This window comes from Amphibalanus amphitrite, unplaced genomic scaffold, assembly GCF_019059575.1.
Source record: "Amphibalanus amphitrite isolate SeventyFive unplaced genomic scaffold, NRLGWU_Aamphi_draft 000793F_arrow, whole genome shotgun sequence".
Taxonomy (NCBI): Eukaryota; Metazoa; Arthropoda; class Thecostraca; order Balanomorpha; family Balanidae; genus Amphibalanus; species Amphibalanus amphitrite.
Window position 1 is genome coordinate 113,811 of NW_024882287.1, and position 14,705 is coordinate 128,515.

At 48.7% G+C, this 14,705-nt stretch overlaps 2 protein-coding genes across 18 annotated transcripts in view; one reads left to right on the plus strand and one right to left on the minus strand.

Moving 5' to 3' along the window:
- On the minus strand, positions 1-8,237 carry LOC122366261 (zinc finger protein 668-like). Of its 7 annotated transcripts, none has more exons than XM_043338281.1 (6): positions 8,175-8,237; positions 5,290-5,822; positions 4,651-4,739; positions 1,337-1,473; positions 994-1,050; positions 1-646 (listed from the first exon to the last, which is right to left on the minus strand). In XM_043338281.1, the coding sequence occupies exons 1-6, from the start codon at positions 8,226-8,228 to the stop codon at positions 125-127; spliced, it is 1,392 nt and encodes a 463-aa protein (XP_043194216.1). In that variant the 5' UTR covers positions 8,229-8,237; the 3' UTR covers positions 1-124. The 7 variants fall into 7 exon arrangements, with proteins under 7 accessions (XP_043194216.1, XP_043194223.1, XP_043194221.1 ...); XM_043338288.1 differs by lacking the exon at positions 8,175-8,237 and adding an exon at positions 7,366-7,418; XM_043338286.1 differs by lacking the exon at positions 8,175-8,237 and adding an exon at positions 7,401-7,413.
- Positions 8,042-14,705, plus strand: part of LOC122366260 (calpain-5-like) — a 27,564-nt gene continuing 20,900 nt past the window's right edge. For 2 of the 11 annotated variants that reach the window (XM_043338270.1, XM_043338276.1), the window contains exons 1-5: positions 11,291-11,429; positions 12,652-12,757; positions 13,038-13,132; positions 14,054-14,185; positions 14,626-14,699. In XM_043338270.1, coding sequence (XP_043194205.1) covers positions 12,682-12,757; positions 13,038-13,132; positions 14,054-14,185; positions 14,626-14,699 — 377 coding nt within the window. In that variant the 5' untranslated portion in view covers positions 11,291-11,429; positions 12,652-12,681. The other 9 variants (XM_043338269.1, XM_043338278.1, XM_043338274.1 and 6 more) reach the window with 9 other exon arrangements.

The following is a 14,705-nucleotide window of genomic DNA, read 5'->3' on the forward strand; positions in this document are numbered from 1 at the left end:
CACAAAATGCACGATATATTCATCGAAAAGACAATTTATATCAGGTCAATATAGTCGCTTCACACAGCTCAGAAAGACATCGTATTTCGACCCAGCAATGCCCCAGATCTCAGCTCCACTTCAATCAGACGGGCACTCTGAACATTTCCGGCTTCACCTGTGTCACGTTCACGGCCGGCAGGAGAGGGGACGGAGCACTCGTGACCCCCTCTACACTCGGCCGAGGAGTGCCAGCATCCCGCCGCTCAGCCACGACACCCGACCTCACTCCGTCTGCAGGCGGCGGCTCTGTCCTGGCGACTAGTTCCGCTGGCTGCGGACCGGGTGTGCCAGCCAGTCTCGTCGGAGGAGGGCCGGGAGTACCAGGCGCCTGTCCCACCGGCGGATGACCAGGGGCACCGGCCAACCCTATCGGCTGGTCGCCCGGGATGCCACCAGTTACCCCCTCCCCTTGACGCCGCTGTAGTCGGCCCGGCGGCAGTGTAACCCCGGCGTGCAGACGGCAGTGGGCAGCCAGCGCCTCCGCCAGACGGAACGCCTTACCGCACACGGAGCATACGTGTGTCCCGGCGGCGCCGTGACCGACACACTGACCCGCGCGGTGTCGCCGCAGGCTGCCCTGACACGTGTAGCTCTTGCCACAGGCCTGGCAAAGAAAGACAGATATTAGCTGGAGCGGGGACTCGATTTAGATTCGTTACACGAATTTCTCGATGTCAGTGCAAGCATGGGGATGGACCACGGATTCTACGGTCCAACACTGTGACGGGGGTGGTTTCGGTGCTGGACATACAAGTTACTAAGCGATAGGACCTGTAAGCTCGGCCCAGCAGCTAACGGCAGACCCCGGGCGCGCCTCAGACCCATCGGGTGGCTCCGATACGCTCGGCCGGTAGAGGGTAGCACAGTCAAGCACAGATGGTGCGATCACCGAACTACGGAAGGATTGGTCAGCTTATCGGCATCAAAGAAACCCTCGAGACAGTCACTCACCTCACACGAGTACGGCTTTTCTCCAGTGTGCTTCCGCAGGTGCTCTTTGAGATGGGCCTGCCCGAAGAAGACACGCAAATACTTATAGCCAGGCGCATGGCAGTATTACTTCACATTACTGCCCCGAAAGAACCTCTCAATGCAATTCGTGGTTTCCTAGTTCATCTTCAGTCAAAATGGGCGAATTAAACGGTGTCGGTAAGCTAACTAAGCAACACGAAATGTTACTACTGCTTCCCTGCCGTAACAACTTTCATTTCCTACATTGGTTGTAAGTTGAAAGACAGCCTGGAATCACCTGGCTGTCCCTATGCTGGCAGACTGTCGTAATTAGTTCCCTCACCTGATGGTAGAAGGCCTTGCCGCACACGTGGCACGTGAGGTGGCGCTGGCCGCCGCACACGGACGCCACGTGCCGCGAGAACGTGGACGGGTCCGAGAAGCTCTTACCGCAGCTCTGGCACCAGTGCGGTCGCACACCTGCAAGATGACAGGGGTCACCCGGGTCGGGACGGGAGGCAAACGTCACGTCAGACAGCAGAGCTGGCTATACGGCAGAGGAGGCCAACGGCGTGCTTGAGTTCGGTTTGTACGAAATAGCGAGACTAAAAACCTGGCACGTCACTCGCAACACTCAGTATTTAAACAGGCTCGTCAGATTCAGTGCTGCAAGTAGTATTTGTTTTGCCATTGCGAAATGTTTCGTAAAGCACTATACACAAATTGCAGCATGCTCCAAATGGCACGTTTATCGAAAGTCGAATGCAATGTACAGTCGTGTACAGGTTGATGGTCCCCTACTCTTTATCCACCGGGTTCCTATGGCTCAGCATTGGCAGCAGCCGCCTGGTACCGGTAGGCTGTGCCGCATGACCCGAGAGTGAAGCGGCACAGTCTACCCACGCCGTTTGACATCGGCTCGGGTCGCCGGGTGGAGCGCTTTGTAAACCAGCTGTTGCGTCAGACCAGCGCGGGGGGAGGGGCTCGTCTCGGTGGTTGGCGTGGGCTGGCGAGTGGTGTGGGGCTTGTTGGTGGACCATGGGGGCTGGGCGGGTGTGTGTGGTCACTTGCTGCATTGCACATTTTGCGTCGCTTAACAATTGCATTCCTGTTTTTGCTAGGCACAATGCACGGAAGACCCAGCGAATATAATTTACTTTACTTGTGCATTGTGCAAAACGTGATTTGGCACGGTATCGAGGCAACCATAGGTCTTGTGCCTATGCATGATATTTAGGCAATACGTTTATGAAAAGGTAGATTGATGCTGGATGTCAATTCGTATTGCTAAATGTCGGCAAGCATTAAATGAATGAATGAATCAATCAATCAATCAAACAATCAATAGACATGTATAAAACCGTTTAAATGGCTCGCAACCACTAATAGCAATCACACCATCCTAACTCGGAAAAGCAGCCGGAGCCCTGATGAGGCTCGAACCGGGACTCCACGCTGTAAATTTTGCCAATGATCCATCATCATTCCACCAAGCTAGAGTAACCGGCACCCGAACCCATAAAAACATTAATTGACTTTGCCGCCGACCTCCCGGCCCCGCCGCCCGCCCCGCCAGACTTTGCCCCGGCAATAGCCACCATCCGGTGTAGCTCAGCGTAGGAGTGCTCGACTGTCAGACTGACCGGTAGTGAGGGACCCGGTTCGAAACGCTTCGGATGCTGGATGTTTATTTCTCGGTGGGAGGCTTTACGTTTAGTCCACTTTTCAGAAAGAGCATTTGGTGACTGACCTGTTTTCTTTCTTTGCTGCAATTCATGAGGAGACCGTATGCACCCTTACCTGTCCTTCCGCATCCCACTTGGGAGATGGGTGGTTGCCCCCCCCCCCATGGGTTTGTGAATATCTCTAAAACGAATTTTTGGAGGGAGGATATGATCGGTTCTATGCGACAAGTGACCACACACGCCCAGCCCCAGGTCCGCTCACTCCTTACCCATATCACCCCCTCCCCACACCACACTCCAGCCCGCCTCATCCACCGAGCCGAGCCATAACGAGCCTCAGCGCCCCGGGGCGCGACCTGTCAGCGAACCGGCGGGGACGCGGGCCGGCGGTTGCGTGCGCCGCGGGGGCAGGGGCGCGTCTAGGCGTCGGGGACATCGAGGCAGCGCGAGCTGGCGCCGCCACGGCGACACTGGACCAGACCTGATAATTGGACACCTCAACATTCAGTCGTTGAAGCCCAATCTGCCGGATCTGCGAGACGACATTCATAGAGGAGTTCACGGATTTGATATATTGTCACTGTTATTATACCTATATACAGTGTTCGCTGACAGGTCGCGCCCCGGGGCGCTGAGGCTCGTTATGGCTCGGCTCGGTGGATGAGGCGGGCTGGAGTGTGGTGTGGGGAGGGGGTGATATGGGTAGGGAGTGAGCGGACCTGGGGCTGGGCGTGTGTGGTCACTTGTCGCATAGAACCGATCGTATCCCTCCTCCAAAAATTTGTTTTAGAGATATTCACAAACCCGTGGGGGGGGGGGGGCAGCCACCCATCTCCCAAGTGGGGTGCGGAAGGACAGGTAAGGGTGCATGCGGTCTCCTCATGAATTGCAGCAAAGAAAGAAAACAGGTCAGTCACCAAATGCTCTTTCTGAAAAGTGGACTAAACGTAAAGCCTCCCACCGAGGAATAAACATCCAGCATCCGAAGCGTTTCGAACCGGGCCCCTCACTACCGGTCAGTTTGACAGTCGAGCACTCCTACGCTGAGCTACACCGGATGGTGGCTATTGCCGGGGCAAAGTCTGGCGGGGCGGGCGGCGGGGCCGGGAGGTCGGCGGCAAAGTCAATTAATGTTTTTGTGGGTTCGGGCGCCGGTTACTCTAGCTTGGTGGAATGATATGGATCATTGGCAAAATTTACAGCGTGGAGTCCCGGTTCGAGCCTCATCAGGGCTCCGGCTGCTTTTCCGAGTTAGGATGGTGTGATTGCTATTAGTGGTTGTGAGCCATTTAAACGGTTTTATACATGTCTATTGATTGTTTGATTGATTGATTGATTGATTCATTCATTCATTTAATACGTGCCGACGTTTAGCAATACGAATTGACATCCAGCATCAATCTACCGTTTTCATAAACGTATTGCCTAAATATCATGCATAGGCACAAGACCTATGGTTGCCTCGATACCGTGCCAAATCACGTTTTGCACAATGCACAAGTAAAGTAAATTATATTCGCTGGATCTTCCGTGCATTGTGCCTAGCAAAAACAGGAATGCAATTGTTAAGCGACGCAAAATGTGCAATGCAGCAAGTGACCACACACACCCGCCCAGCCCCCATGGTCCACCAACAAGCCCCACGCCGTGACTCGCCAGCCCACGCCAACCACCGAGACGAGCCCCTTCCCACGCGCTGGTCTGACGCAACAGCTGGTTTACAAAGCGCTCCACCCGGCGACCCGAGCCGATGTCAAACGGCGTGGGTAGACTGTGCCGCTTCACTCTCGGGTCATGCGGCACAGCCTACCGGTACCAGGCGGCTGCTGCCAATGCTGAGCCATAGGAACCCGGTGGATAAAGAGTAGGGGATCATCAACCTGTACACGACTGTACAACATCAGAGTCAACGATATCTATCGAATCGGATACTGTGCAAATACAAATAAGCACACAACGGTATGGTACGTACCCAGGTGCCGGAGCATATGCACGCGTAGATTACTTCGCTTGTAGAATACCTTGGAGCAAACATCACATCGGGCACTCTTATACACAGCCCTGCAAAAGAGGTTATGTAGCTAACTAGACGCACAACCGTGTAAGTCAGGGAGTAAATATGTCGTACGATCCGCCCATGATTCTGAAACAGGCTCTCCAACTTAATTTAATCAGACCCCTACCACCAAATGAAAACACTAGGAAAACAGCAAAAAAAAAGTTCAATGTTCAATGTTTACTTGATCTAATGAGTCCAATCCCGACCCCCGGGCCCTGTTTCAGCGGTGATAGCAGCACGCTGCTATTACACGTGTCAAATTGGGTTTCCATGGAAACATCAACAAGCCATGACGCCGTCAATCTGTGTGATGTCATCAAATATTGCTGCTAACATCTTCACGGCCGTGCGATCAAACGAATGTATCAAACGCAATTCAACGAGACAGCAACTCTGTTCCAAACGCAGCTCACGGATTACACGAAACGTCATTAGTGTGACCTCATCACATTACGTCAGCTCGCGCAATTTGATAGTAGCGTGCTGCTATCACCGGTGAAACAGGGCCCCGAGGCATTGGCACACAGTATTGTGCATACTGTAATTACTTACTTTGTTTTCTTTTCTGACGGAGGTCCCTTTTCCACCTTGCTGCCATGTTCCTGTAACGATACCGCACCTCTGTGCTGTTCCACCTGCTGAGTATTCACGGTCTCCTGTTCGATATATTGCTGCTGTTGGACAGCGCTGGCCTGCTGTTCTGACTCCAGGCTGACCTGCTGCTGCTGCTGCTGCTGCTGCTGCTGCTGCTGCTGCTGCTGCTGCTGCTGGCCCAGCTGGCCTCGAAGCACAGCCAGCAGCCGCTCCACGCCAGCCTCGTCCAGGCCGAGCACACTGCACAGTTCAACAGCCCGCCGGCGCACCAGCGGCCCCAGCTCATCCTGAACTCCATCAACCTGAGTCTGGCAGCCGGCACAGGAGAGCGACACGGCACCGCCCCGCCGGCCGCTCACCAGCAGCTGGGTACGGCCGGCGCACACGTGGAACCGAGTGAGCAGCGCCGCTACTGCCGACAGGCTGAGGAACAGCTGGTCGCAGTCCCTCTCTGGTAGAACCATTGCCATTGGCAGCTCAGGAGGAAGTAACTGGGAACAATGGGCAGAAAAGGGTCAAAGTGGTTCAACAATGAGATTAATTCTCCCACCTTGCAGGACCTATTTTAAGGCAGCTATTGCATCCCATTTTGCCATTCCAGGAAGCAGCCCCTCACTCACACTTTGGGACATAGCCCCTGTTGATCTGACCCACTGTGTCCCTGCCCTGAGTACCCTGTCCTGCCCTGTGCCTTGTCCTGCCCTGTGTTCTGTCCTGTTCCCCACCCTGTGCCCTGCTCTCTGTCCTGTCCTGTTCCCCACCCTGTGCCCTGCTCTCTGTCCTGCTCTGTTCCCCACCCTGTGCCCTGCCCTGTTCCCTACCCTGTGTCCTACCCCATGCCCTGCTCTATGTCCTACCCTGTTCCCCAGCCTGTGCCCTGCTCTCTGTCCTACCCTATGCCCTGCTCTGTTCCCTGCCATGTGCCCTGCTCTCTGTCCTCCCTTGTGCCCCAGCCTGCCCTGATCTCTGCCCTGCTCTTTGTCCTGCCCTGTTCCTTACCCTGTGCCCTGCTCTCTGTCCTGCCCTGTTCCTAACCCTGTGCCCTGCTCTCTGTCTTGCCCTGTTCCCCACCCTGTGCCCTGCTCTCTGCCCTGCCTCCCCACCCTAGGCTCTGCTCTCTGTCCTGCCCTTTCTCTACCATGTCACCTGTGCCCAGATCTCTGCCCTCTGTCCTGTACTCTGTCCTTCACCCTTCCCTCTAAACTGCCCTGTGCTATGCCCTGTATCCTGACCTGTGTCCTATTCTCTGCCATGTGCCAGCTGCGGCCTGCTCTGTGCTCTACCCTGTTCCTTGCCCTGTGCACTTTCGGTATTAGTATATATAAGGTCCGAGTGGCGAACCGATTATGAAAAGCATACTATACGACATGTAAGTATCATTTTTGGATTCAGGATGTCAAATAATGTAAGAATGTGAAAAATTTATCTTTTAACAGGCACTCGGACCTAATGTATACTTTTACCGCACTTTCCTTAGGCCTGTTTCACTCCAAACTATAATGGAATATTATTTCATTATGCATGCAAAGTACATATCATGAGGCAGGGCAATAGGTTTGGGTGGAGCTTCCAAAATATGATGTCACAGAATGACTCTGCAGCAGAATGGCATGGGGGATTTTTATGATTGGTTTTGCTACCTAATCATGTGGCACACCAAGAGGTTGGATTGCCAGACATTTCTTTCTCATGGGGATGTTATGGGAGATGCAATAACACATAAGTGACCTGCCATCTTTCAGTACATTCAAGAAACGCAAACACATGCCATATCCATAGATTATCAGTTTTATACGAAACTGGTTTGCATTAATGAAAATTTTGGTTGCCTCATTTTGCCTGAGTGTTTCACAAAATATTTGGCAGTCCTAGGTCTGCAATGTCATCACAGGTGTGCTGTCAGAATAAAAAAAAAAACACAATCAACAAGTAACCCCAACCGAACCCTTTGTTGTTTTACAATTTTACAAATTTACAAATTGAAATGTTTTACAAATAACTTCGTAGTTCTATGACATTGACCTCTATTAGTACCTCTATTGGTTTTATAGAGGTCAATGTTCTATGACCCTATACAAATCTGGCGTGACTGAGACAATCCTTCAGGGTGTTCAGGATTTTTCCTTTTGGACGCCAAAAACTGCAGTAAAAGGCGAAAACATTTTTAGCTTGAGACAATGGGAAAAATAAATGAAAATGCTGCTTTTAAGCCCTGGCAATTTATGTGCCAATAACGCAGATTCAAGTAATTTGAAAGCTACCAATCAAGATATGAAACTCATTTTCTTTTACTTATTCTCTTTTCACAGTTGATTTTAACCGGGCATCACGAAAAATTTTCTATTTTTTTAAATTTTTTGCTTACATATCATAAGAGTATCTAAAAAGATGTATGAATTTTATGTGATATCAGGGAAGTCGCCGCAATCTGGCTTTGAAACTAAATTATAGTGAACCGTCAACTTGGGAAATATGGCGTAAAAGTCGCATATTTATGATAAAAGTCTTCATACAGCTTGCGACTTTTATCACTCGAACAGAGTTGCTGCTTTATTTGAAAATGCTTTGATCAATAACAAAAACAAATCAGTTGGTGACATACCGGGGAAATAAGCTAAAATTAGAGCGCTCTATTTATTGCTCCTGCCCCATGTTGAAGAGATACCCCTAAAAGCGTGATCTTTTATCGGCCCTTACGCAGCCAGGCAGCACTTCTCAGACTGGTGGATGGTATCAATAGAAAGAGAATGCGTCAAAGATTAACATGAATTAATTACAATAACATCAAAATGTTAATTAAGCGTGGAAATTAGTCCCAAACATAAGCTTATTATTGCTCCTACCTCGGCGACGGCGCTCCCCGCAGTCAGCGGGGAAGCTAAAATAAAAGCCACCATCCTCCTACGTAAGTCAATTTTAGAGCCGCCGAGTGGGCCGATGCGGGGCCACCAAACTGAGATAAGACGTGGCTAGCAATTGCAAACCGCCATAGAAATCAATATCTTTAGACGTTCAATATGGGATGATTACTCTGAAGCTGGAGTGATAGCATGAGTAGATTGCAAGAAACGAAATGCATTGATTGGTTGAATTATGCACAATAGGCACAGCTCAATAGATGAAGCCATTTCTATGATGTTGACATAACCCTTCCTCTCCTCACCAATGACCTAAGTACATTGGCAGTTGCCGGCATAGTTTTTTAGCACGAATGTATTTCGCCATCGGACCGCAATGCATGTTGCTAGGCTGCTGCAATTACAACGAACATACGAATACTGCCTTCATTTGTAGACGTTTGTTTTAAGGCGGTCTTTGACTACAAGGGGGCATACCTGTCGACAACTCGAGTTTCTCCGAATTTCAAAAACTCCCAGAATTTCAATGCCTTATGCACTGTTGTAGGTACAGCTATGTTCACAAGTTTTCGTTTCCTCCTGTTCTAAAAAGGATGATATTTGTCGACTTCGTGTGTCGCTGATAGGAGGGTGCGTTTAATAATTAGGCCCAACGCTTTCTGCATCCGCGAGTACCTTCAAAAGGGAACAACAGTTTCCATTTATTACACTATGGGACATGTGACAAAATGACCACTGGAACACGCATGAAACGGAGCTCATATTCCTAAAATGTCTACAATCACTTCTTTTCTGACACTATTAGCAAATACCGTCTCAAGTTAGGTGGTGGTTGACAGACAGTCAATGGAGATCTGAGGAGACTGAGTGATGCCAATTCACCACTTAACTGATAATGAAGGCCGAGGGGAGAGAAACATGCAACCAGGGGCGTCGACGCGTAAGGAAAACTGGTCCGACTTTTTCTCGGAGGGCCCCACCGGTGGGGGGCCCCCGCGAAGGGCCCCGCGAGGGCGCAGCAGGGCCCCCGCGAGCCGCAGCGGGGGGCCCCCGTTGCCGCAGCAGAGGCCCCCGTGGCCGCAGCAGGGCCCCCCGAGAGCCCCAACAGGGGCCCCCCGCGGCCGCAAAAGGGGACCCCGCGGGCCGCAGCAGGGCCCCGCGGTGTCTAGCAGGGCCCCAGAGGCGCAGCAGGGCCCCCGCGGTCTCTAGCAGGGCCCCCCGAGCCGCAGTAGGGCCCCCGCGGTCTGCAGCAGGGGCCCCCGCGAGCCACAGCAGGGCACCGCCTAGTCGAAAAAGTGGTCCGACTAGTCGGAAAAGTCGGACCGGTGTCGACGCCCCTGCATGCAACATGCACAACTGACAACTTGACAAGTGACAAAACACTACCACTATTGCGCAGTGCACAACAAATTACAGCAACCAGCCCAAAAAATGCTTTTGGTGGCTAATTGCAAAACAAGTCACTAATAAATATCTTAGTTGCAGCTGAACACTGCACAATGATCACGCTGTTCACGCATTGAGTGAGATGCCACAGGTGGTTTGAATCACACTTTGGTACAACTGCAAATCTGAATTGCTGTCATGAGGTTCATGCCTTCATGATCACAGCATTTTGGTTGTGGTTGGCATAACACTTTGAGTCTGCAGCGTTCCACATGAACTGCAGACACCTCATCTGGTGGTCTTCATGTTGCTCAACTTCTTCAGGAGGCAAATGTTGACCACCCAGCGGAAGCATGGTCCTGCAGAAAAGAAAGGTAATGCATAAGGTACAAACATTATCTGCTGAAACAGCCCCTCTTGTTGGCTGTTATTAAACGTTTAACATAACATAACATGTATTCCATGTATATTACATTTGTTGAAGTAAAATACTGCCGGCTATTTCAAAACCAGAAAATGAAATTATATTGTGGCATAATTCACATGCTCAGCTATTAGTATCAAATAATAAATCAATTTAAAGTTTGGCATATTCTATAAAACACATTCATAGAATATTCTACTTCACGTCACAAGGACTCGCAATCTTTCTGTTGGGTGTTTGATGCATTAACTAAGTTTGTCTTAAGTTTTATTATTGCAAAAAGTTCATATTGCATTTTTTTGTATCAAATACTGCCAGCAATAACAAAACAAGAACATGAAATGTGAATGAGCCAGCCGCCTTTCCTAAAAATGGGTTACTTTGAAAATAATTTTAGTTTCTTTTAAGGAAAAGGAGAAATGATTATCAGGTAATTATCAGAAAACCACTCAACCAGCAAGTGGCTGGGTGGTTTCACAGCAAACAACAAGCCAAAACATATACTTACATTTATCTAACAATTGAGCCATTTGACTACTACAAGGATATGTGAGCAAAATAAGAATCCAATTATCCAATGTTTACTTCCTTGCAAAGTTTATGCCTTATCTTATGAAAATGTGTCACTAGAATATGATATTTATCATCAATTGTTATTAAATTTACGATTTATTTCGATGGAAACGCACATCTAGTCCCGCGCCATTTTCGTCGACGATGAATATGATCGTGTTTCATGAAGAGATAAGGGGTTTCAATGGTCTTTCAAAGCATGATTTGATGCAAAAATTTGTAGGAAATAATATAAAGCTAGTTCCAATGGCCATCAACCAATTTAAAACACCGAAAATACTCACAACTCCGTCCCGACGACTACCCAGCACCGCGCACGCCACACTACTGGCAAAATGCCAAAACTGCTGTCACAGCAGAAATGTTTTTTTTCTCGATTTCAATTGTGGAATTATTTATTAAACAGAAGATGATCTTTCCGAAAAACCGACTGATTTCATACACAGATGCATAGAAAATAAAAAAATCCCGGTAAGTTTATTTGTATTGTTTTGCCGATTTTGACATGCTCCTAGTTTGCAGCCATATTTCGATATGTTCTACAGGGAGTTCAGAATTATTTCAGGACCAATCTTTTCCTCGTTCATTTTTCCGTCGACCATGAAATTTTTAAAGCGGAACAATTAGTTTCCAGGCGGTCCGAGCGGTTTTCGTGAGAAGGGTGCAAAAATCGGCGTCATTTTTAGAGCCTCGACACCAGCTCAACACAGGGCCCTATGGGAGACGGTGAAGTAGCGGGAGCAATAAATAGAGCGCTCTAATATTAGCTTATTTCCCTGGTGTGTCACCGACTGAAATGGGCGGGGATGCGATACATTCCAATTCCGTTGCGGCACAAGGCGAGGCTGTATAGATAGGTGAGATCAAGGGTGAGATAGTTTTCTATATACCGTGGGTGAAAGTTTACCTTTACTCCGGTTCTACCATTATTTTTTATAACTATTCTTTCTGCTCTCTTGAAAGTATTGTAGGTATTGCAATTGTGTAATGCAATATCAATATAGGTAATTATTGAATATGCTGATATTGGTGTTATATTGCAGTTTCAGAGAACTTAAGCTTGACCATGGATATGGTTTGACTGTATTTGTAATCTGATACTTTTTTGCATGTCACCTGTCAGTGTCAAAGCTGTAAACATATTTAAATGTTTTTATTGTGTGCGGTGGTACCCACCATGATACCTATTTCATTTGATATTCATTTCAATTTCAGAGGCCAGTTTTCCCAACAGAAAAATAGCCGCCTGCCGGAATTTTTTGTCTGGAGACCGCTACACATACAGAGTGTAAACACGCTGGGCTATTGTTTATGCTCTGTATGTGAAGCGGTCTTTAGGCAAACAATTCCTGCAGCCGGCTATTTTTCTGTTGGTAAAACTGGCCTCAGATTTGAGATTGATGTAGGTACATACATGTAGTTTGATTCAACCTCAACTCTATACTCTGATCCTGGAAAAGATCAGTTTGACTTTCAATTCATTTGAAAATCAACGTACCTGACTTACTTTGTGGTTTTGGGTTAGGAGCTACACATAACCCAAGAGCTGGTAAAGAGACCATTCTCCAACTATTGAATCACCACATATGTTCTGCCTGAAAGTGTATTGGAAATGTATTGTGCTGGGAATGATGCTGACACAGATTGCAGAACCAATGAAAACTATGCAGTGAGTGTGTATGTTGACAATGATCAGAACTTGCCAAGTCTAAGGAGTAGAATTCACAAAGAACTGGGTTGACTTCATCCTGCAGCAGTATTATGAAACTCAATGCAACTGAGAGACTCAGTACCTGCTACTCACTGCAAATAGTGGCCCACTTAAAATCTATGCATAAAGCAGTGCTTTGCTTAAGAAAACCATGAGGCTTGAAATGCACCACAAGTGTTTGGTGAATCCCACTTTGTGACCCTATTGACTATTAGTCTCCTTTATCACAATGAACTTGGTCACATGTAAGCCTATAAAAAAATGATGACAGAATAATTCCACTTGTAATTGCTTTGTGCACTGTGCTTCATGGTTGCTTTCATGCTATTGCATTTTGTCAATAAACTAACAAGTTTTTATCATTTTAGCCACTGTTTCATACAAGATCAAGAGACAAGATGGGCCTGTTCTCAAGCATTAAAAAATTCAAAGGCCAAGACTATGATAAACTAAAGAAAAAGTGTCAAGGGGCAGGTAAGTTTACCAGTAGATTATTTGTTATTGCCAACATAAACATTATGCATGGTGATGTAATTGAATATAAAGGTATAAATAGGTTAAAATGTAAAATGGTATCAAACTATGATCAGTTATTCATTATGATGTCATGCACAAGTATGTACCAGTATGAGTATGGCTGTTTGCAACCTTTGCAACTTGGTTGTTTACTGGTATTGTGCTGGTTGCAAAGCTTGGGTTGTATCCTGTGTCGTATCGCGGCACTGCCTTTGGTCACCGTCTCCGGTCCCGGCAGGGGTGCTGTTTACCGACTCGGAGTTCCCCGCGGCCGCGCGCTCCATCAGTCCCAAAGGCGTACCGCCGGCCAACGTGGTCTGGAAGAGGCCGCACGTGAGTACTGGGGGTCATTGGTCGCTGATGAGGCGCTAGTCACGATGCGAAATATTTGATTGGCATGCTGAGCAAATGCAACGGCCTTGGCTGTTTATTAGCATTGGCAAAAACAGGTTATAATATGTTCATCCAATAATAGCACGCGGATAAGTGGGATATCTGTTACGCATCCATTACATCGGTATTTTTTGCCGATGCCTACTTAGCACCTACTGAAGTGCTGCTTAATGTGATGGCGAGTCAGTTCTCTCTTCCGGTTTCCACCGGCGGTTTATAAATACAGGTAAACAAAATATTACGGCGGTACAGCCCCCGGGATGACGGGGAAGCGACGGTACAGCCCCCGGGCTGTCTGTGCTGGGACGGTAAAGCCATCAGGCTGCCGTTGCCGCGGCGGTACAGCTCTCCGGACGACGATGCTGCAGTGATGCAGTTTCCAGCCGACGGTGCTTTAAACTTTGCGTTAATTAAAACCCGGATGTGCTATGTGAGCCATTTTGGACGAGTGCTGGCAGTGAGCCGGGCGCTCAGCGTCCGTCGCCCGCCGTATGGGCGCCGTCAGTGCACGCCGCTAGCTCCCATCGTGCCGTGAGCGGGACCACGGTGGAACGCACGCTCTGTTTACTGTCGACTGACTCATATCTGACGTCACTATCGCTGAGCTCGACTCATCGGGTCGCGCGACAGCTGCCGCAGAGGTGCTGAGCCGGCGGCTGTGAATGACTCAGATACTTAGACCGCCTCTTTGACGTTAAACTAAAACCCGAGATGCAGCTCTATCAGCAAAAGCTGTACTGAAGCACACGAATAGTCAACTATCAACTAACTAGTTATACCTATGTTACGTCAGTAGGATTATACCGTCCTGCTTGTTTCTGTCAGCCCCTGGCCGACCTCACGCGCCCTCCCTCCACGCAGGAGATCTGCGAGAAGCCTCGTCTGTTCGTGGACGGCGTCGGCACGGGTGACGTCACACAGGGTCAGCTGGGCAACTGTTGGTTCGTTGCAGCGTGCTCGGTGCTCGCCGGTGTCAAGGTTCTCTGGAACAAGGTGAGCGCGCCGGAAGGAAACCTTCGGCAGACTGACTGGTTGGGGTGTGAGGCCGCGAACCGACAAAAGTTATCAACGGACGCCAGGTTTACGGTAACGGGTAACTTACGAGCATGTAGTGTTGATGGGCGTTTCACGATGGACCACGTGCAAAAGACATCAACGCTTGCTGGGTGAATATCTGCTCGGTGAATATCTGTCCAGTGTATATCCCAAGATTCTTACAGATATCCATTATATCCCAGTAGTGGCATCTCCCGGCGGGCGCTGACACCTTTATAGAGGATTAAATGCTTCCAGTATTAGATAAATAATAGGAATGAAGGAACTTTGGAGGAAATCATTATTTAGAAGAAAGACTTAATTGTGGGAAGTCATTACGCAATCATTGTTCTACATTACGCCAAGTCGTACCAAGTAATGTTTCTCTTTGTTTATAGGTGATCCCGGACTATGAAGAACAGGAATACAGCGATGAGGATCCGAAACGATACGCCGGCATATTCCACTTCCGGTGAGT

Bases quoted from the DNA above. Each gene is read 5' to 3' on its own strand.
- LOC122366261 (XM_043338281.1), bottom strand. From the start codon at position 8,228: ATGGTGGCTTTTATTTTAGCTTCCCCGCTGACTGCGGGGAGCGCCGTC. The intron at 1,474-4,650 runs GTACGTACCATA...GTCATCTTGCAG, and splicing joins GCATATGCTCCGGCACCTGG to GTGTGCGACCGCACTGGTGC. The intron at 1,051-1,336 runs GTGAGGGAACTA...TTCTTCGGGCAG, and splicing joins GCAAGGCCTTCTACCATCAG to GCCCATCTCAAAGAGCACCT.